The sequence below is a fragment of the Salvelinus fontinalis genome, chromosome 10 (assembly GCF_029448725.1).
Source record: "Salvelinus fontinalis isolate EN_2023a chromosome 10, ASM2944872v1, whole genome shotgun sequence".
Lineage (NCBI taxonomy): Eukaryota > Metazoa > Chordata > Actinopteri > Salmoniformes > Salmonidae > Salvelinus > Salvelinus fontinalis.
The window spans coordinates 41,669,662-41,692,840 of NC_074674.1; the positions used below are offsets into that span (position 1 = coordinate 41,669,662).

At 45.1% G+C, this 23,179-nt stretch overlaps 1 protein-coding gene and 1 long non-coding RNA gene across 2 annotated transcripts in view; one reads left to right on the forward strand and one right to left on the reverse strand.

Annotated features, from left to right (window-relative positions):
- Positions 1–23,179, reverse strand: part of paxbp1 (PAX3 and PAX7 binding protein 1) — a 59,677-nt gene that overhangs the window by 9,594 nt on the left and 26,904 nt on the right. Inside the window, exons 7-12 of the mRNA XM_055936823.1 lie at positions 21,313–21,502; positions 20,305–20,428; positions 15,213–15,324; positions 10,759–10,874; positions 3,751–3,950; positions 3,492–3,639 (exon numbers count right to left, since the gene is read on the reverse strand). Coding sequence (XP_055792798.1) covers positions 3,492–3,639; positions 3,751–3,950; positions 10,759–10,874; positions 15,213–15,324; positions 20,305–20,428; positions 21,313–21,502 — 890 coding nt within the window. The remainder of the gene's footprint in view (positions 1–3,491; positions 3,640–3,750; positions 3,951–10,758; positions 10,875–15,212; positions 15,325–20,304; positions 20,429–21,312; positions 21,503–23,179) is intronic.
- LOC129864154 (uncharacterized) lies at positions 80–665 on the forward strand. The gene is made up of 3 exons (XR_008761110.1): positions 80–230; positions 387–494; positions 603–665. It is a non-coding gene; the product is annotated as an uncharacterized LOC129864154 (long non-coding RNA).

Genomic DNA, 23,179 nt, shown 5'->3' on the forward strand with positions numbered 1-23,179 from the left:
CTCTCTCTACTATAACAGGTTGATGTATTACCTGCTAGTTTTGGCAGTATAACTCTCTCTACTATAACAGACAGGTTGATGTATTACCTGCTAGTTCTGGCAGTATAACTCTCTCCACTATAACAGGTTGATGTATTACCTGCTAGTTCTGGCAGTATAACTCTCTCCACTATAACAGGTTGATGTATTACCTGCTAGTTCTGGCAGTATAACTCTCTCCACTATAACAGGTTGATGTATTACCTGCTAGTTTTGGCAGTATAACTCTCTCCACTATAACAGGTTGGTGTATTACCTGCTAGTTTTGGCAGTATAACTCTCTCCACTATAACAGGTTGATGTATTACCTGCTAGTTTTGGCAGTATAACTCTCTCCACTATAACAGACAGGTTGATGTATTACCTGCTAGTTTTGGCAGTATAACTCTCTCCACTATAACAGGTTGATGTATTACCTGCTAGTTGTGGCAGTATAACTCTCTCCACTATAACAGGTTGATGTATTACCTGCTAGTTTTGGCAGTATAACTCTCTCCACTATAACAGACAGGTTGATGTATTACCTGCTAGTTTTGGCAGTATAACTCTCTCCACTATAACAGACAGGTTGATGTATTACCTGCTAGTTTTGGCAGTATAACTCTCTCCACTATAACAGGTTGATGTATTACCTGCTAGTTTTGGCAGTATAACTCTCTCCACTATAACAGACAGGTTGATGTATTACCTGCTAGTTTTGGCAGTATAACTCTCTCCACTATAACAGGTTGATGTATTACCTGCTAGTTTTGGCAGTATAACTCTCTCCACTATAACAGGTTGATGTATTACCTGCTAGTTTTGGCAGTATAACTCTCTCCACTATAACAGGTTGATGTATTACCTGCTAGTTTTGGCAGTATAACTCTCTCCACTATAACAGGTTGATGTATTACCTGCTAGTTTTGGCAGTATAACTCTCTCCGCTATAACAGGTTGATGTATTACCTGCTAGTTTTGGCAGTATAACTCTCTCCACTATAACAGGTTGATGTATTACCTGCTAGTTCTGGCAGTATAACTCTCTCCACTATAACAGGTTGATGTATTACCTGCTAGTTTTGGCAGTATAACTCTCTCCACTATAACAGGTTGATGTTTTACCTGCTAGTTTTGGCAGTATAACTCTCTCCACTATAACAGGTTGATGTATTACCTGCTAGTTTTGGCAGAATAACTCTCTCTACTATAACAGACAGGTTGATGTATTACCTGCTAGTTCTGGCAGTATAACTCTCTCCACTATAACAGGTTGATGTATTACCTGCTAGTTGTGGCAGTATAACTCTCTCCACTATAACAGACAGGTTGATGTATTACCTGCTAGTTTTGGCAGTATAACTCTCTCCACTATAACAGACAGGTTGATGTATTACCTGCTAGTTTTGGCAGTATAACTCTCTCCACTATAACAGACAGGTTGATGTATTACCTGCTAGTTTTGGCAGTATAACTCTCTCCACTATAACAGGTTGATGTATTACCTGCTAGTTTTGGCAGTATAACTCTCTCCACTATAACAGGTTGATGTATTACCTGCTAGTTTTGGCAGTATAACTCTCTCCACTATAACAGGTTGATGTATTACCTGCTAGTTTTGGCAGTATAACTCTCTCCACTATAACAGGTTGATGTATTACCTGCTAGTTTTGGCAGTATAACTCTCTCCACTATAACAGGTTGGTGTATTACCTGCTAGTTTTGGCAGTATAACTCTCTCCACTATAACAGGTTGGTGTATTACCTGCTAGTTTTGGCAGTATAACTCTCTCCACTATAACAGACAGGTTGATGTATTACCTGCTAGTTTTGGCAGTATAACTCTCTCCACTATAACAGGTTGATGTATTACCTGCTAGTTGTGGCAGTATAACTCTCTCCACTATAACAGACAGGTTGATGTATTACCTGCTAGTTTTGGCAGAATAACTCTCTCTACTATAACAGACAGGTTGATGTATTACCTGCTAGTTTTGGCAGTATAATTCTCTCCACTATAACAGGTTGATGTATTACCTGCTAGTTTTGGCAGTATAACTCTCTCCACTATAACAGGTTGATGTATTACCTGCTAGTTGTGGCAGTATAACTCTCTCTACTATAACAGACAGGTTGATGTATTACCTGCTAGTTTTGGCAGTATAACTCTCTCCACTATAACAGGTTGATGTATTACCTGCTAGTTTTGGCAGTATAACTCTCTCCACTATAACAGGTTGATGTATTACCTGCTAGTTCTGGCAGTATAACTCTCTCCACTATAACAGGTTGATGTATTACCTGCTAGTTGTGGCAGTATAACTCTCTCCACTATAACAGGTTGATGTATTACCTGCTAGTTTTGGCAGTATAACTCTCTCCACTATAACAGACAGGTTGATGTATTACCTGCTAGTTTTGGCAGTATAACTCTCTCCACTATAACAGGTTGATGTATTACCTGCTAGTTTTGGCAGTATAACTCTCTCCACTATAACAGACAGGTTGATGTATTACCTGCTAGTTTTGGCAGTATAACTCTCTCCACTATAACAGGTTGATGTATTACCTGCTAGTTTTGGCAGTATAACTCTCTCCACTATAACAGACAGGTTGATGTATTACCTGCTAGTTTTGGCAGTATAACTCTCTCCACTATAACAGGTTGATGTATTACCTGCTAGTTTTGGCAGTATAACTCTCTCCACTATAACAGGTTGATGTATTACCTGCTAGTTGTGGCAGTATAACTCTCTCCACTATAACAGACAGGTTGATGTATTACCTGCTAGTTTTGGCAGTATAACTCTCTCCACTATAACAGACAGGTTGATGTGTTACCTGCTAGTTTTGGCAGTATAACTCTCTCCACTATAACAGGTTGATGTATTACCTGCTAGTTTTGGCAGTATAACTCTCTCCACTATAACAGGTTGATGTATTACCTGCTAGTTTTGGCAGTATAACTCTCTCCACTATAACAGGTTGATGTATTACCTGCTAGTTTTGGCAGTATAACTCTCTCCACTATAACAGGTTGATGTATTACCTGCTAGTTTTGGCAGTATAACTCTCTCCACTATAACAGGTTGATGTATTACCTGCTAGTTTTGGCAGTATAACTCTCTCCACTATAACAGACAGGTTGATGTATTACCTGCTAGTTTTGGCAGTATAACTCTCTCCACTATAACAGACAGGTTGATGTATTACCTGCTAGTTTTGGCAGTATAACTCTCTCCACTATAACAGGTTGATGTATTACCTGCTAGTTTTGGCAGTATAACTCTCTCCACTATAACAGGTTGATGTATTACCTGCTAGTTTTGGCAGTATAACTCTCTCCACTATAACAGGTTGATGTATTACCTGCTAGTTTTGGCAGTATAACTCTCTCCACTATAACAGGTTGATGTATTACCTGCTAGTTTTGGCAGTATAACTCTCTCCACTATAACAGGTTGATGTATTACCTGCTAGTTTTGGCAGTATAACTCTCTCCACTATAGCCGGCAGTAAGTTGATGTCCACGTCTCCCTTCTTCATCCCACTCTGCTCCTCACAGCCGTAGAACAACAGCGACTCAAACCACAACATGTACTCGAAGTTAGCACACTTCTCCTAGAGAGGGAGAGAAGAGACATCTTGTTTTGTTTACTTGGGTCAAATTAAAAATTGTGGCCAGTAAAGGCCGCCCCCACACACACACACACACACTACCGTATCACGTACCTGTAGAGGGTTCCACGTGATGAGCTGTAGTCGTACTAAGGGGTTGAATAATTTGGGCAGACACAGTCCTATGTAAGCGTCTCTGTAGCAGGTGAAGTAGAGATGTCTCCACACCTCAAAACGACTCTTGATACTGTCCAGAGAATGGAAGTCCTCCAGCACGTCCTCAAACACCTTCTTACTCTCACACACTATACGACCTGGAAGTAAACAAGATAAACATATCACACTATACGACCTGGAAGTAAACAAGATAAACATATCACACTATACGACCTGGAAGTAAACAAGATAAACATATCACACTATACGACCTGGATGTAAACATATCACACTATACGACCTGGATGTAAACATATCCCACTATACGACCTGGACGTAAACAAGATAAACATATCACACTATACGACCTGGATGTAAACATATCACACTATACGACCTGGAAGTAAACATATCCCACTATACGACCTGGACGTAAACAAGATAAACATATTACACTATACGACCTGTATGTAAACAAGATAAACATATTACACTATACGACCTGTATGTAAACAAGATAAACATATCACACTATACGACCTGGATGTAAACATATCACACTATACGACCTGGATGTAAACATATCCCACTATACGACCTGGAAGTAAACATATCACACTATACGACCTGGAAGTAAACATATCCCATTATACGACCTGGAAGTAAACATATCACACTATACGACCTGGATGTAAACATATCACACTATACGACCTGGAAGTAAACATATCACACTATACGACCTGGATGTAAACATATCACACTATACGACCTGGAAGTAAACATATCCCACTATACGACCTGGATGTAAACATATCCCACTATACGACCTGGATGTAAACAAGATAAACATATAAACACTATACGACCTGGATGTAAACATATCCCACTATACGACCTGGATGTAAACATATCCCACTATACGACCTGGACGTAAACATATCCCACTATACGACCTGGACGTAAACATATCCCACTATACGACCTGGACGTAAACATATCCCACTATACGACCTGGACGTAAACATATCCCACTATACGACCTGATGTAAACATATCCCACTATACGACCTGGAAGTAAACATATCCCACTATACGACCTGGAAGTAAACATATCCCACTATACGACCTGGATGTAAACATATCACACTATACGACCTGGATGTAAACATATCACACTATACGACCTGGATGTAAACATATCCCACTATACGACCTGGAAGTAAACATATCCCACTATACGACCTGGATGTAAACATATCCCACTATACGACCTGGATGTAAACATATCACACTATACGACCTGGACGTAAACATATCACACTATACGACCTGGACGTAAACATATCACACTATACGACCTGGAAGTAAACATATCCCACTATACGACCTGGAAGTAAACATATCCCACTATACGACCTGGATGTAAACATATCACACTATACGACCTGGATGTAAACATATCCCACTATACGACCTGGATGTAAACATATCACACTATACGACCTGGATGTAAACATATCACACTATACGACCTGGATGTAAACATATCACACTATACGACCTGGAAGTAAACATATCCCACTATACGACCTGGATGTAAACATATCACACTATACGACCTGGATGTAAACATATCCCACTATACGACCTGGATGTAAACATATCACACTATACGACCTGGAAGTAAACAAGATAAACATATCCCACTATACGACCTGGATGTAAACATATCACACTATACGACCTGGAAGTAAACATATCCCACTATACGACCTGGAAGTAAACATATCCCACTATACGACCTGGATGTAAACATATCACACTATACGACCTGGAAGTAAACATATCCCACTATACGACCTGGATGTAAACATATCACACTATACGACCTGGATGTAAACATATCACACTATACGACCTGGATGTAAACATATCCCACTATACGACCTGGACGTAAACATATCACACTATACGACCTGGAAGTAAACATATCCCACTATACGACCTGGAAGTAAACATATCCCACTATACGACCTGGAAGTAAACATATCCCACTATACGACCTGGATGTAAACATATCACACTATACGACCTGGAAGTAAACATATCCCACTATACGACCTGGGTGTAAACATATCCCACTATACGACCTGGAAGTAAACATATCACACTATACGACCTGGGTGTAAACATATCACACTATACGACCTGGAAGTAAACATATCCCACTATACGACCTGGGTGTAAACATATCCCACTATACGACCTGGAAGTAAACATATCACACTATACGACCTGGATGTAAACATATCACACTATACGACCTGGAAGTAAACATATCACACTATACGACCTGGGTGTAAACATATTACACTATACGACCTGGAAGTAAACAAGATAAACATATCACACTATACGACCTGGAAGTAAACAAGATAAACATATAACACTATACGACCTGGAAGTAAACATATCACACTATATGACCTGGGTGTAAACATATTACACTATACGACCTGGAAGTAAACAAGATAAACATATCACACTATACGACCTGGAAGTAAACAAGATAAACATATAACACTATACGACCTGGAAGTAAACATATCACACTATACGACCTGGAAGTAAAGATATCACACTATACGACCTGGATGTAAACATATCACACTATACGACCTGGAAGTAAACAAGATAAACATATCACACTATACGACCTGGATGTAAACATATCACACTATACGACCTGGATGTAAACATATCCCACTATACGACCTGGACGTAAACATATCACACTATACGACCTGGAAGTAAACATATCCCACTATACGACCTGGAAGTAAACATATCCCACTATACGACCTGGATGTAAACATATCCCACTATACGACCTGGATGTAAACATATCCCACTATACGACCTGGATGTAAACATATCACATTATACGACCTGGAAGTAAACAAGATAAACATATCCCACTATACGACCTGGATGTAAACATATCACACTATACGACCTGGAAGTAAACATATCCCACTATACGACATGGAAGTAAACATATCCCACTATACGACCTGGATGTAAACATATCACACTATACGACCTGGATGTAAACATATCACACTATACGACCTGGATGTAAACATATCACACTATACGACCTGGAAGTAAACATATCCCACTATACGACCTGGAAGTAAACATATCCCACTATACGACCTGGATGTAAACATATCACACTATACGACCTGGATGTAAACATATCACACTATACGACCTGGACGTAAACATATCACACTATACGACCTGGACGTAAACATATCACACTATACGACCTGGAAGTAAACATATCCCACTATACGACCTGGAAGTAAACATATCCCACTATACGACCTGGATGTAAACATATCACACTATACGACCTGGATGTAAACATATCCCACTATACGACCTGGATGTAAACATATCACACTATACGACCTGGAAGTAAACAAGATAAACATATCCCACTATACGACCTGGATGTAAACATATCACACTATACGACCTGGATGTAAACATATCACACTATACGACCTGGGTGTAAACATATCCCACTATACGACCTGGAAGTAAACATATCACACTATACGACCTGGGTGTAAACATATCACACTATACGACCTGGAAGTAAACATATCCCACTATACGACCTGGGTGTAAACATATCCCACTATACGACCTGGAAGTAAACATATCACACTATACGACCTGGATGTAAACATATCACACTATACGACCTGGAAGTAAACATATTACACTATACGACCTGGAAGTAAACAAGATAAACATATAACACTATACGACCTGGAAGTAAACATATCCCACTATACGACCTGGAAGTAAACATATCACACTATACGACCTGGATGTAAACATATCACACTATACGACCTGGAAGTAAACAAGATAAACATATCCCACTATACGACCTGGAAGTAAACAAGATAAACATATCCCACTATACGACCTGGAAGTAAACAAGATAAACATATCACACTATACGACCTGGATGTAAACAATATCACACTATACGACCTGGAAGTAAACATATCCCACTATACGACCTGGATGTAAACATATCCCACTATACGACCTGGATGTAAACAAGATAAACATATCACACTATACGACCTGGAAGTAAACAAGATAAACATATAACACTATACGACCTGGAAGTAAACATATCACACTATACGACCTGGAAGTAAAGATATCACACTATACGACCTGGATGTAAACATATCACACTATACGACCTGGAAGTAAACAAGATAAACATATCACACTATACGACCTGGATGTAAACAAGATAAACATATCACACTATACGACCTGGACGTAAACATATCACACTATACGACCTGGAAGTAAACATATCACACTATACGACCTGGATGTAAACATATCACACTATACGACCTGGATGTAAACATATCACACTATACGACCTGGAAGTAAACATATCACACTATACGACCTGGATGTAAACAAGATAAACATATCCCACTATACGACCTGGAAGTAAACAAGATAAACATATCACACTATACGACCTGGATGTAAACAATATCACACTATACGACCTGGAAGTAAACAAGATAAACATATCCCACTATACGACCTGGAAGTAAACAAGATAAACATATCACACTATACGACCTGGATGTAAACAATATCACACTATACGACCTGGATGTAAACATATCCCACTATACGACCTGGATGTAAACATATCACACTATACGACCTGGATGTAAACATATCACACTATACGACCTGGATGTAAACATATCCCACTATACGACCTGGATGTAAACATATCACACTATACGACCTGGAAGTAAACAAGATAAACATATCCCACTATACGACATGGAAGTAAACATATCACACTTTACGACCTGGAAGTAAACAAGATAAACATATCCCACTATACGACCTGGAGGGAAACATATCCCACTATACGACCTGGAAGGAAACATATCCCACTATACGACCTGGAAGTAAACATATCCCACTATACGACCTGGAAGTAAACAAGATAAACATATCACACTATACGACCTGGAAGTAAACAAGATAAACATATCACACTATACGACCTGGATGCAAACAATATCACACTATACGACCTGGAAGTAAACAAGATAAACAATATCACACTATACGACCTGGACGTAAACATATCACACTATACGACCTGGACGTAAACATATCCCACTATACGACCTGGATGTAAACATATCACACTATACGACCTGGATGTAAACATATCACACTATACGACCTGGATGTAAACATATCACACTATACGACCTGGAAGTAAACATATCACACTATACGACCTGGATGTAAACATATCACACTATTGAATCTAACCTTTAATTATCCAGGAAGTCCAATTGAGGTCAGAAGACATATTTTACAAAGGTGGACTTGGCCAAGAGGACAACTCAATACCAACCCCAGATCAACCACCACTAATAGTATTACTGGAGATAAAGCAGAAAGCTTTAGGATCTGAACAGAATATCCAAATTAAACATTGTGAAGGTAGAAGGGTCTGGAGGTGAGAGGTAGAAGGGTCAGAAGGCGAGAGGTAGAAGGGTCAGAAGGTAGAAGGGCCAGAAGGCGAGAGGTAGAAGGTGAGAGGTAGAAGGTAGAAGGTGAGAGGTAGAAGGCGAGAGGTAGAAGGGTCTGGAGGCGAGAGGTAGAAGGGTCTGGAGGCGAGAGGTAGAAGGGTCTGGAGGCGAGAGGTAGAAGGGTCAGATGGCGAGAGGTAGAAGGGTCAGAAGGCGAGAGGTAGAAGGGTCTGGAGGCGAGAGGTAGAAGGGCCAGAAGGTGAGAGGTAGAAGGGTCAGAAGGCGAGAGGTAGAAGGGTCAGAAGGCGAGAGGTAGAAGGGCCAGAAGGCGAGAGGTAGAAGGGCCAGAAGGCGAGAGGTAGAAGGTGAGAGGTAGAAGGTAGAAGGCGAGAGGTAGAAGGTGAGAGGTAGAAGGGTCTGAAGGCGAGAGGTAGAAGGGTCAGAAGGCGAGAGGTAGAAGGGTCAGAAGGCGAGAGGTAGAAGGGTCTGAAGGCGAGAGGTAGAAGGGTCAGAAGGCGAGAGGTAGAAGGGCCAGAAGGCGAGAGGTAGAAGGTGAGAGGTAGAAGGTAGAAGGCGAGAGGTAGAAGGTGAGAGGTAGAAGGGTCTGAAGGCGAGAGGTAGAAGGGTCAGAAGGCGAGAGGTAGAAGGGCCAGAAGGTGAGAGGTAGAAGGGCCAGAAGGCGAGAGGTAGAAGGGCCAGAAGGCGAGAGGTAGAAGGGTCTGAAGGCGAGAGGTAGAAGGGCCAGAAGGCGAGAGGTAGAAGGGCCAGAAGGCGAGAGGTAGAAGGTGAGAGGTAGAAGGTAGAAGGTGAGAGGTAGAAGGGTCTGAAGGCGAGAGGTAGAAGGGTCTGAAGGCGAGAGGTAGAAGGGTCAGAAGGTGAGAGGTAGAAGGGCCAGAAGGTGAGAGGTAGAAGGGCCAGAAGGTGAGAGGTAGAAGGGCCAGAAGGTGAGAGGTAGAAGGGCCAGAAGGTGAGAGGTAGAAGGGTCAGAAGGCGAGAGGTAGAAGGGCCAGAAGGTGAGAGGTAGAAGGGCCAGAAGGTGAGAGGTAGAAGGGTCAGAAGGTGAGAGGTAGAAGGGCCAGAAGGTGAGAGGTAGAAGGGCCAGAAGGTGAGAGGTAGAAGGGCCAGAAGGTGAGAGGTAGAAGGGCCAGAAGGTGAGAGGTAGAAGGGCCAGAAGGTGAGAGGTAGAAGGGCCAGAAGGTGAGAGGTAGAAGGGTCAGAAGGTGAGAGGTAGAAGGGCCAGAAGGTGAGAGGTAGAAGGGCCAGAAGGTGAGAGGTAGAAGGGTCAGAAGGTGAGAGGTAGAAGGGCCAGAAGGTGAGAGGTAGAAGGGTCTGAAGGTACCTCTCTCCAGACAGTACGATGTGAGGTCAGTCGACGTCTCCTCATCGTCGGAGGAAAGCCCCTCTAGATGCTCTGCCCTCTTCCCGTTCTGCTCCCGCGCCTGCCGCCGCCGCGTTCTAGACCCGCCCACAAACAACGTCAGCCAATCACACAAGACATTGTTTTATTTAAATAGAAAACACGGAAGAGTGGTTTTTTTATTAGTGAATTTACATTTTAATATGAAATTAGCACAACATTACCACAATTAGATTTATGAGGTAAAATTGTTATTCCTTTATCTTTATTATAGTTAAGGAAACCGAGTAGCACATTCTCCCATAACAAACAGAAGTCATCAAGAATATTAACAATTATAAAACTGTAAATATCTTTCCATAATTGTTTTACATGTAGACAAAAATAAAAATGCTGTTTCTGGATGCTCAACTGAAAAAGTACAATCAATGTTAATGTCTTTTTAAAAGTTTCTTCAGGTAATGAATCACAGAGGTAATACTTATGGATCATTCTGAAAGAGTCCTCTCTCACCTCGTTAACAAGCAGATATGTGTGTGGTAATAACCAGACTCCCCCCCCAACAGATATTAGTGACCAATGTATTCCAGTAACTTGTGACATAATCAATCAAGTTTATTTTATATAGCCCTTCGTACATCAGATAATATCTCGAAGTGCTGTACAGAGACCCAGCCTAAAACCCCAAACAGCTAGAATGCAGGTGTAGAAGCACGGTGGCTAGGAAAAACTCCCTATAAGGAATGGATACAATCTCCCTTTAAAATAAAGCAAAGACCTATTGTTCTGAGGGAGCAAGGAGAAACATATTTTTCCTATTGGAGAGTCAACTGGATTAAGCGAACGTAGGTCCAGAAGGTGAGGTCTGGCTACACCTCTAAACAACACGAGAGCATCAGAGACACTGGAGAACTCTAGGTGTTACCTAAGGATACTGTAACGAGATAAAATTCCTCATAATTGACTAATAGTCTTTCTGCATTAAAAAGTTGACTCACCAGAAGGATGTGATTATTGAACCAGTTCTATAGAAAATAAAAATACTTGTTTCTATACAAAATGTCCTTATTGTTCCAAATGAAATACCTATGGTGGGGTAAAACTATGTTTATATATATATTAACGACCATGCTATTTAGCAGGAATCTTATCGTTACAAAGTAAGATAAAATTGAAGTCACCAAAACGGGAGAAGATATAATGAGGGATGAAATTTCAAATTGAAGTTGGATTCTTTAAAGAATGTTTATCTTAAAAGTATTATTCAAAGCAGGAAAATCCCATAAATTGAGACCAACATATTCATGTTTTCATAACGACAGATTTCCTAATATAATGTGTACCATTTGTCCAGATTAAGTTGAAAAGCATCTGGTCAACCGCTTTACCTATCTTGTTGTCAAGATGTGGGGGGGGGGGGGGGGGCTGCGTGGGGGACCGGGCCACGTGTAGCGGGGGGGGCCATGCCGCGTGTAGCGGGGGGGGGGGACCGGGCCGCGTGTAGCGGGGGGGGGGGACCGGGCCGCGTGTAGCGGGGGGGCCGGGCCGCGTGTAGGGGGGGAGGGGGGGGGACCGGGCCGCGTGTAGGGGGGGGGGGGGGGACCGGGCCGCGTGTAGGGGGGGGGGACCGGGCCGCGTGTAGGGGGGGGGAGGACCGGGCCGCGTGTAGGGGGGGGGAGGACCGGGCCGCGTGTAGGGGGGGGGGAGGACCGGGCCGCGTGTAGGGGGGGGGGGGGGGACCGGGCCGCGTGTAGGGGGGGGAGGGGGACCGGGCCGCGTGTAGGGGGGGGGGGACCGGGCCGCGTGTAGGGGGGGGGGGGGACCGGGCCGCGTGTAGGGGGGGGGGGGGGACCGGGCCGCGTGTAGGGGGGGGGGGGGACCGGGCCGCGTGTAGGGGGGGGGGGGGACCGGGCCGCGTGTAGGGGGGGGGGGGACCGGGCCGCGTGTAGGGGGGGGGGGACCGGGCCGCGTGTAGGGGGAGGGGCCGGGCCGCGTGTAGGGGGAGGGGCCGGGCCGCGTGTAGGGGGGGGGGGAACCGGGCCCGCTTGTAGGGGGGGGGGAACCGGGCCGCGTGTAGGGGGGGGGGAACCGGGCCGCGTGTAGGGGGGGGGGAACCGGGCCGCGTGTAGGGGGGGGGGAACCGGGCCGCGTGTAGGGGGGGGGGGAACCGGGCCGCGTGTAGGGGGGGGGGGGACCGGGCCGCGTGTAGGGGGGGGGGACCGGGCCGCGTGTAGGGGGGGGGGGGGGACCGGGCCGCGTGTAGGGGGGGGGGGGGGACCGGGCCGCGTGTAGGGGGGGGGGACCGGGCCGCGTGTAGGGGGGGGGGACCGGGCCGCGTGTAGGGGGGGGGGGACCGGGCCGCGTGTAGGGGGGGGGGGACCGGGCCGCGTGTAGGGGGGGGGGGGACCGGGCCGCGGGTAGGCGGGGGACCGGGCCGCGTGTAGGCGGGGGACCGGGCCGCGTGTAGGGGGGACCGGGCCGCGTGTAGGGGGGGACCGGGCCGCGTGTAGGGGGGGACCGGGCCGCGTGTAGGGGACTGGGCAGCATAAGTAAGTTTGAAGATAGCTTTAGAAAGCAATACTCAACTTTTCAAGGATAAATGCCCCTGCAACCACTGGTTCAACTTCTTGTTGTATTGATAACACCCATTTGGGTCACTCAGAACTGCTAACTAACCCTAACCCCCCCCCCCCCCCCCCCCCCTTAAAAGATTTAGATGCACTATTGTAAAGTGGCTGTTCCACTGGATGTCATATGGGGTTGTGGTATGGGGTTGTTTATTGAGACTCACCCCAAGGGGACAAGACTATGGTAGGGGGGGTTGTATATTGAGACTCACCCCAAGGAGACAAGACTATGGTAAAGGGGATTGTATTGAGACTCACACCAAGGAGTCAAGACTATGGTAAAGGGGATTGTATTGAGACTCACCCCAAGGGGACAAGACTATGGTAGGGGGTTGTATTGAGACTCACCCCAAGGAGTCAAGACTATGGTAAAGGGGGTTGTATTGAGACTCACCCCAAGGAGTCACGACTATGGTAAAGGGGATTGTATTGACTCACCCCAAGGAGTCAAGACTATGGTAGGGGGTTGTATATTGAGACTCACCCCAAGGAGTCAAGACTATGGTAAAGGGGATTGTATTGAGACTCACCCCAAGGGGTCAAGACTATGGTAAAGGGGATTGTATATTGAGACTCACCCCAAGGAGTCAAGACCAGGTAAGTTGACTGAGAACACGTTCTCATTTGCAGCAACGACCTGGGGAATAGTTACAGGGGAGAGGAGGGGGATGAATGAGCCAATTGTAAACTGGGGATTATTAGGTGACCATGATGGTTTGAGGGCCAGATTGGGAATTTAGCCAGGACACCGGGGTTAACACCCCTACTCTTACGATAAGTGCCATGGGATCTTTAATGACCTCAGAGAGTCAGGACACCCTTTTTAACGTCCCATCCGAAAGACGGCACCCTACACAGAGCAGTGTCCCCAATCACTGCCCTGGGGCATTGGGATATTTTTTAGACCAGAGGAAAGAGTGCCTCCTACTGGCCCTCCAACACCACTTCCAGCAGCATCTGGTCTCCCATCCAGGGACTGACCAGGACCAACCCTGCTTAGCTTCAGAAGCAAGCCAGTAGTGGTATGCAGGGTGGTATGCTGCTGACTTTGGTAAAGGGGTTTGTATTCACAGTATGTTTGATACGATGAGTACATTGTGATAACTTCAACTTAACACTAGGGGACAGCAGAGCTCTGTTTAAAGAGATATTTCACATGTTTTCAGACCTTGGGAGAGTCCTGTGTCCTGGAATAAAAACTGACAAACTCTAGAGAGGAAAAAGTGAAATATCCATTTAAAACTATGAGTGAAGGTGGATTCAGCTGTTTAATCTGAGCTCCAGCTAGACACCTATAGGCCCTGGTCTAAAGTAGTGCACTACATAGGGAATAGGGTGCCATAGGGCTCTGGTCTAAAGTAGTGCACTATATATAGGGAATAGGGTTCCATAGGGCTCTGGTCTAAAGTAGTGCACTATGTAGGGAATAGGGTGCCGTTTTGGTTTAATGCGTCAGCTAAGGGTAGTACCCTCGTGCCTCTCGCTCTGCTATCCTCCTGTCTGGCGTTCTCCTGATAGAAAGCCCTCACCAACATAGTTTCGCTACTATGGCCTATTTATTGCCTCACCTCCTCACGCCATTTGCACACATTGTATATAGACTTTCTTTATTTCTCTATTGTATTATTGACTGTATGTTTGTTTATTCCAGGTGTAACTCTGTGTTGTTGTTTGTGTCGCGCTGCTTTGCTTTATCTTGTCCAGGTCGCAGTTGTAAATGAGAACTTGTTCTCAACTGGCCTCCCTGGTTAAATAAAAAAAATAAACATTTAAACTGACTGAATATTGATATTTAACGTAGCATCGTACCGTCTGGCTTCTCGTTCAGCGATCCTTCTCTGTCTGGCGTGCTCCTGATAGACTGTCCTGTCTCTCCCAAACGAGTCAAGAGACATGAGGTTAGGAGCCATCACAGCCTTACCTGGAAGAGACAGGTCAAAGGTTAGAGACCTGAGGACGGGACAGAGATCCCCCCCCACCACTACATGGCCCAAATTCTAGACTACGCCCCACCCCCACCTGGCTCAAATTCTAGACTACGCCCCACCCCCACCTGGCTCATATTCTAGACTACGCCCCACCTCTACCTGGCTCAAATTCTAGACTACGCCCCACCCCCACCTGGCTCATATTCTAGACTACGCCCCACCTCCACCTGGCCCAAATTCTAGACTACGCCCCACCTCCACCTGGCTCATATTCTAGACTACGCCCCACCTCCACCTGGCCCAAATTCTAGACTACGCTCCACCTCTACCTGGCCCAAATTCTAGACTACGCCCCACCTCCACCTGGCTCATATTCTAGACTAAGCCTCCACCTGGCTCATATTCTAGACTACGCCCCACCTCCACCTGGCCCAAATTCTAGACTACGCCCCACCCCCACCTGGCTCAAATTCTAGACTACGCCCCACCTCCACCTGGCCCAAATTCTAGACTACGCCCCACCTCCACCTGGCCCAAATTCTAGACTACGCCCCACCTCCACCTGGCCCAAATTCTAGACAACGCCCCACCTCCACCTGGCTCATAATCTAGACTACGCCCCACCTCCACCTGGCCCAAATTCTAGACTACGCCCCACCCCCACCTGGCTCAAATTCTAGACTACGCCCCACCCCCACCTGGCTCAAATTCTAGACTACGCCCCACCCCCACCTGGCTCAAATTCTAGACTACGCCCCACCCCCACCTGGCCCAAATTCTAGACTACGCCCCACCTCCACCTGGCCCAAATTCTAGACTACGCCCCACCTCCACCTGGCTCAAATTCTAGACTACGCCCCACCTCCACCTGGCTCAAATTCTAGACTACGCCCCACCCCCACCTGGCTCATATTCTAGACTACGCCCCACCCCCACCTGGCTCAAATTCTAGACTACGCCCCACCCCCACCTGGCTCAAATTCTAGACTACCCCCCACCTCCAAATCATTCACCTGACTGAACTAGACAACACACAATTTGCACTGACTAAATAAATATGCAACACATTTTTCATGAAAAAGCCATTTCTGCATTTGACACCAGGATCAGAAAAAGTACTTTATTTATAAATATGAGACACCCCTTCTGTTTGATTAACTGTCCTGGTCTCCTGTCGTAATGTAGAAACATTCTCTGTTTGATTAACTGTCCTGGTCTATAGTCGTAATGTAGTAACATTCTCTGTTTGATTAACTGTCCTGGTCTCCTGTCGTAATGTAGAAACATTCTCTGTTTGATTAACTGTCCTGGTCTACTGTCGTAATGTAGAAACATTCTCTGTTTGATTAACTGTCCTGGTCTATAGTCGTAATGTAGAAACATTCTCTGTTTGATTAACTGTCCTGGTCTACTGTCGTAATGTAGAAACATTCTCTGTTTGATTAACTGTCCTGGTCTACTGTCGTAATGTAGAAACATTCTCTGTTTGATTAACTGTCCTGGTCTACTGCCGTAATGTAGAAACATTCTCTGTTTGATTAACTGTCCTGGTCTCCTGTCGTAATGTAGAAACATTCTCTGTTTGATTAACTGTCCTGGTCTACTGTCGTAATGTAGAAACATTCTCTGTTTGATTAACTGTCCTGGTCTCCTGCCGTAATGTAGAAACATTCTCTGATTAACTGTCCTGGTCTACTGTCGTAATGTAGTAACATTGTCTGTTTGATTAACTGTCCTGGTCTACTGTCGTAATGTAGAAACATTCTCTGTTTGATTAACTGTCCTGGTCTACTGTCGTAATGTAGAAACATTCTCTGTTTGATTAACTGTCCTGGTCTACTGCCGTAATGTAGAAACATTCTCTGTTTGATTAACTGTCCTGGTCTCCTGTCGTAATGTAGAAACATTCTCTGTTTGATTAACTGTCCTGGTCTACTGTCGTAATGTAGAAACATTCTCTGTTTGATTAACTGTCCTGGTCTCCTGCCGTAATGTAGAAACATTCTCTGATTAACTGTCCTGGTCTCCTGTCGTAATGTAGAAACATTCTCTGATTAACTGTCCTGGTCTCCTGTCGTAATGTAGAAACATTCTCTGTTTGATTAACTGTCCTGGTCTCCTGTCGTAATGTAGAAACATTCTCTGTTTGATTAACTGTCCTGGTCTATAGTCGTAATGTAGAAACATTCTCTGTTTGATTAACTGTCCTGGTCTATAGTCGTAATGTAGAAACATTCTCTGTTTGATTAACTGTCCTGGTCTATAGTCGTAATGGAGAAACATTCTCTGTTTGATTAACTGTCCTGGTCTACTGTCGTAATGTAGTAACATTGTCTGTTTGATTAACTGTCCTGGTCTCCTGTCATAATGTAGAAACATTCTCTGTTTGATTAACTGTCCTGGTCTACTGTCGTAATGTAGAAACATTCTCTGTTTGATTAACTGTCCTGGTCTCCTGTCGTAATGTAGAAACATTCTGTTTGATTAACTGTCCTGGTCTCCTGTCGTAATGCAGAAACATTCTCTGTTTGATTAACTGTCCTGGTCTACTGTCGTAATGTAGAAACATTCTCTGTTTGATTAACTGTCCTGGTCTATAGTCGTAATGGAGAAACATTCTCTGTTTGATTAACTGTCCTGGTCTCCTGTCGTAATGTAGTAACATTCTCTGTTTGATTAACTGTCCTGGTCTACTGTCGTAATGTAGAAACATTCTGTTTGATTAACTGTCCTGGTCTCCTGTCGTAATGTAGAAACATTCTCTGTTTGATTAACTGTCCTGGTCTACTGTCGTAATTTAGTAACATTCTCTGTTTGATTAACTCTCCTGGTCTCCTGTCGTAATGGAGTAACATTCTCTGTTTGATTAACTGTCCTGGTCTACTGTCGTAATGTAGAAACATTCTCTGTTTGATTAACTGTCCTGGTCTACTGTCGTAATGTAGAAACATTCTGTTTGATTAACTGTCCTGGTCTACTGTCGTAATGTAGAAACATTCTCTGTTTGATTAACTGTCCTGGTCTCCTGTCGTAATGTAGAAACATTCTCTGTTTGATTAACTGTCCTGGTCTACTGTCGTAATGTAGAAACATTCTCTGTTTGATTAACTGTCCTGGTCTCCTGTCGTAATGTAGAAACATTCTCTGTTTGATTAACTGTCTTGGTCTATAGTCGTAATGTAGTAAGATTCTGTGTTTGATTAACTGTCTTGGTCTATAGTCGTAATGTAGAAACATTCTCTGTTTGATTAACTGTCCTGGTCTATAGTCGTAATGGAGAAACATTCTCTGTTTGATTAACTGTCCTGGTCTACTGTCGTAATGTAGTAACATTCTGTTTGATTAACTGTCCTGGTCTATAGTCGTAATGTAGAAACATTCTCTGTTTGATTAACTGTCCTGGTCTACTGTCGTAATGTAGTAACATTCTGTTTGATTAACTGTCCTGGTCTCCTGTCGTAATGCAGAAACATTCTCTGTTTGATTAACTGTCCTGGTCTCCTGTCGTAATGGAGAAACATTCTGTTTGATTAACTGTCCTGGTCTATAGTCGTAATGTAGTAACATTCTGTTTGATTAACTGTCCTGGTCTCCTGTCGTAATGTAGTAACATTCTGTTTGATTAACTGTCCTGGTCTATAGTCGTAATGCATTGCTGTTCTGCTTGGATTATCACGGAGACACTAAACTATCTTGAATCCACATAACACACTTACCTGTCCGTCTATGGTCAGCAGCAGCAGCATATTAATTAGCATTCACTTAAGAACCTGTCTGAATCTCTGATTGGTCTTATTGGTCAGTGACATAAAAAAAGACTACAGGTCTACAGACAACTACAGACAGACCTTCTGTGGTTCTGTCTGTAACAGTCATCTCAGCCACAACAGACGGAGGAGCTGAAACAGCTTCGCCCTTTTACACATCACACTGTGCAGTCAGGACTCAGAACAAGCTCACGTCTCCCTCTCTCACCAAGCTCACTTGACAACAAGGCTCACACCACTCACAGACAGAGACGCACGGGGGAGACAGAGACGCACGGGGGAGACAGAGACGCACGGGGGAGACAGAGACGCACGGGGGAGACAGAGACGCACGGGGGAGACAGAGACGCACGGGGGAGACAGAGACGCACGGGGGAGACAGAGACGCACGGGGGAGACAGAGACGCACGGGGGAGACACACGGGGGAGACGCACGGGGGAGACGCACGGGGGAGACACACGGGGGAGACACACGGGGGAGACACACGGGGGAGACACACGGGGGAGACACACGGGGGAGACACACGGGGGAGACACACGGGGGAGACACACGGGGGAGACACACGGGGGAGACACACGGGGGAGACACACGGGGGAGACACACGGGGGAGACACACGGGGGAGACACACGGGGGAGACACACGGGGGAGACACACGGGGGAGACACACGGGGGAGACACACGGGGGAGACACACGGGGGAGACACACGGGGGAGACACACGGGGGAGACACACGGGGGAGACACACGGGGGAGACACACGGGGGAGACACACGGGGGAGACACACGGGGGAGACACACGGGGGAGACACACGGGGGAGACACACGGGGGAGACACACGGGGAGACAGAGACACACGGGGAGACAGAGACACACGGGGAGACAGAGACACACGGGGAGACAGAGACACACGGGGAGACAGAGACACACGGGGAGACAGAGACACACGGGGAGACAGAGACACACGGGGAGACAGAGACACACGGGGAGACAGAGACACACGGGGAGACAGAGACACACGGGGGAGACAGAGACACACGGGGAGACATGAGAAGGGTTTGGGGGTTAACACTTAAGGAAAATAAGAGTGGGTGAGGGGGGGGGGGGGGGCTTCGCACGTACACACAGACCACCACCACACACACACACAGAGAGAGAACCAACGAGGCCGTTCAAGTAAATAATAAAAACCTTCAAGATGGACTGACTTGAAAGGCTTGCAAACTCCGCCGATTCATCTTTAATATCATCCTGGCGCCGCTGGACCAGCCGACAGGCCCGTTGCCTTAGTAACTGGTGCATGTTGCCCTCCAGCTCCGCCACGGTGGGAACCTGAAACATACACGCCCAAACGTCACCTCCGACCTCCACACAGAACACGCCCTGCTCAGGCTGACCGGCCGCCGGGTCACCGGGAGACCTCATTTGGTGCAAGGGCCAGAGAGAGAGAGAGAGGCTTGACTGACAGGTGACACGTCCAATTGTGATGAGAGGTGTGAATATATAGACGGGAATATCAGTCAATTTAAAATGTTGTAGTTCTTTTTCAAATCGACGTGTTTAATCTGTTCATTCTACATCTATAAAAATGTTTCCATGTCCAACACATTTCAGCTTTCCTTCACTAAACAAGTCAAGAGCTTTTAGTTTGAACTGCGCAGTCAAGCGAGTTTTGAAAATCACAATGCCCTCAGCCCCCCCCCCCCCACACCAAAGAGACTCCATTGACCATCATGCATCATTCCACTAAGGAAGAGCTGAAGGAGGAAGTGAGTGTTAGGAGAGAGAAGCTGATGGGTCAGTTTAGCGAGCAGGTTCATCGAGACTCTCTGTAGTCACACCTAGAAAACACCGGCTGTAGAACGAACACCAGTCGGATGTTAAGATGAAATAAAACGTTGCAGTTTATGATGAATATTGTAGAGGTTAATAGGTGTAATACAGACACTCACTACTAAGGAGTATCAGAGCCATTCAGTTAAAGATGACCAAGTGGAAGTATACTGCAACAAATAAATTGCTCTAAACTAAAAAAAAATAAGGCATCTCTTATTTAAAGCAGAAATGAACTTAACTGTTTATTTTTTACATCAAAAGTACATATCAAATTTATTATGTTACTATTTAAAAAAAATAAATAAGTATATTAACCCACACCGAGAGAAAGAGAGAAAAAAACACATAAAACTAAGAGAGGCAGAGAATTTCTCCCTTACCTTTTCACCGAAACACTCAAGCAAGTCTCGAACATACCCTCGCATCTCTTGCAAGAATTTATACTGTTCTGCGTCGTCATTGGATGAACCCTCGAGCCGGCGAATGGCGTTCTGAGCTGCCTCGAGTTCTTCCTGGATCTGATCGTAGCGCTTAGCATTAGCATCATGGCCCACACGCATCTGGCTCAGCCTAGAGAAGAAAGACACACACGAGACAGACCGGGTGAGTGGATCTGAGCCTACACACACACACGAGACAGACCGGGTGAGTGGATCTGAGCCTACAGACACACACACGAGACAGACCGGGTGAGTGGATCTGAGCCGACACACACGAGACAGACCGGGTGAGTGGATCTGAGCCTACAGACACACACACACACGAGACAGACCGGGTGAGTGGATCTGAGCCTACAGACACACACACACACGAGACAGACCGGGTGAGTGGATCTGAGCCGACACACAGACACACGAGACAGACCGGGCGAGGTGAGTGGTTCTGAGCCTACAGACAGACAGGAGAGAGAGGGTGAGTGCTGTAAAGTTAACCAACCCACGGAGCTTGGTTTACAGTAGGTCTAAAAACAGATGTGGTATTTTAGAATGATCAACAGAGCTGTGATCGGACTAACTATAAACCAGCTTTTAGCAGGACCGGTGCTAGGTCTGAGACAGAAAACAGGACGAACCGATGGGTCATGTAGAACGGTAGATCATAAAGGAGTGGAGGTAAACCAGGTGAGAGAGTGGGAGGGGGGGGGGGACAGGTGAGAACTACACCTGGAAAACCATTTGTTTCCAGCAGAACAGACAACACCGCTTCTAGCTGGCTAGGATTCCAGTAACAGCGTAGCGGATTGGGAAGATAACGACCAGTGATTCCTCATCTGGTCGACCCGCGGGACCCAAATTTGAACCAGGTTGTCTCAGTTGTGAATCCAATATTCACGTCTCAAATTGTAAAAAAAAAATAATAATAAATAAAAAACTACGGAGAAATGACTAACGTTATATTCTTACTAAATGTACCAATTATATGAAAGAGGGAACAGTCCCACCTTTCCATTGTCAATAATACAATTTTGCTCATATTCTTGACGAATGCTAAGCTTTCGACGAATGCTAAGCTTTCGACGAATGCTAAGCTTTCGACGAATGCTAAGCTTTCGACGAATGCTAAGCTTTCGACGAATGCTAAGCTTTCGACGAATGCTAAGCTTTCGACGAATGCTAAGCTTTCGACGAATGCTAAGCTTTCGACGAATGCTAAGCTTTCGACGAATGCTAAGCTTTCGGCGAATGCTAAGCTTTCGACGAATGCTAATCCACCAAATACGCTAAATAGCGCTGCTAATAACAGTGATTTTAGAAAAATAGTTCAGATGTCATTATTCAAAATAAATGACCATTTTAATTTCTACCTGGTTTAAGTCATTTAACTTCAAACTGGATAATATATTTTTTATTTTACTTCACTCGGACACTCGAGACCCATTCAAAACCTGATTTGGGTCGCGACCCACCAGTAGAGAACCGCTGGGGTAGAGAACTGGATCTGGCAGGTTCCTGTCTGAGCATACGGTGCATTCAGAAAGTATTCAGACCCCTTGACTTTTTCCACATTTTGTTACGTTACAGACTTATTCTAAAATGGATTAAATATATTGTTTTCTTCATCAATCTAAAACACAAAACCCCATAATAAAAAAAGCCAAAAACAGGTTTCAAATATATAACACCTTATTTACATAAGTATTCAGACCCTCTGCTATGAGACTGGATATTGAACTCAGGTGCATCCTGTTTCCATTGATCATCCTTGAGATGTTTCTACAACTTGATTGGAGTCCATCTGTGGTAAATT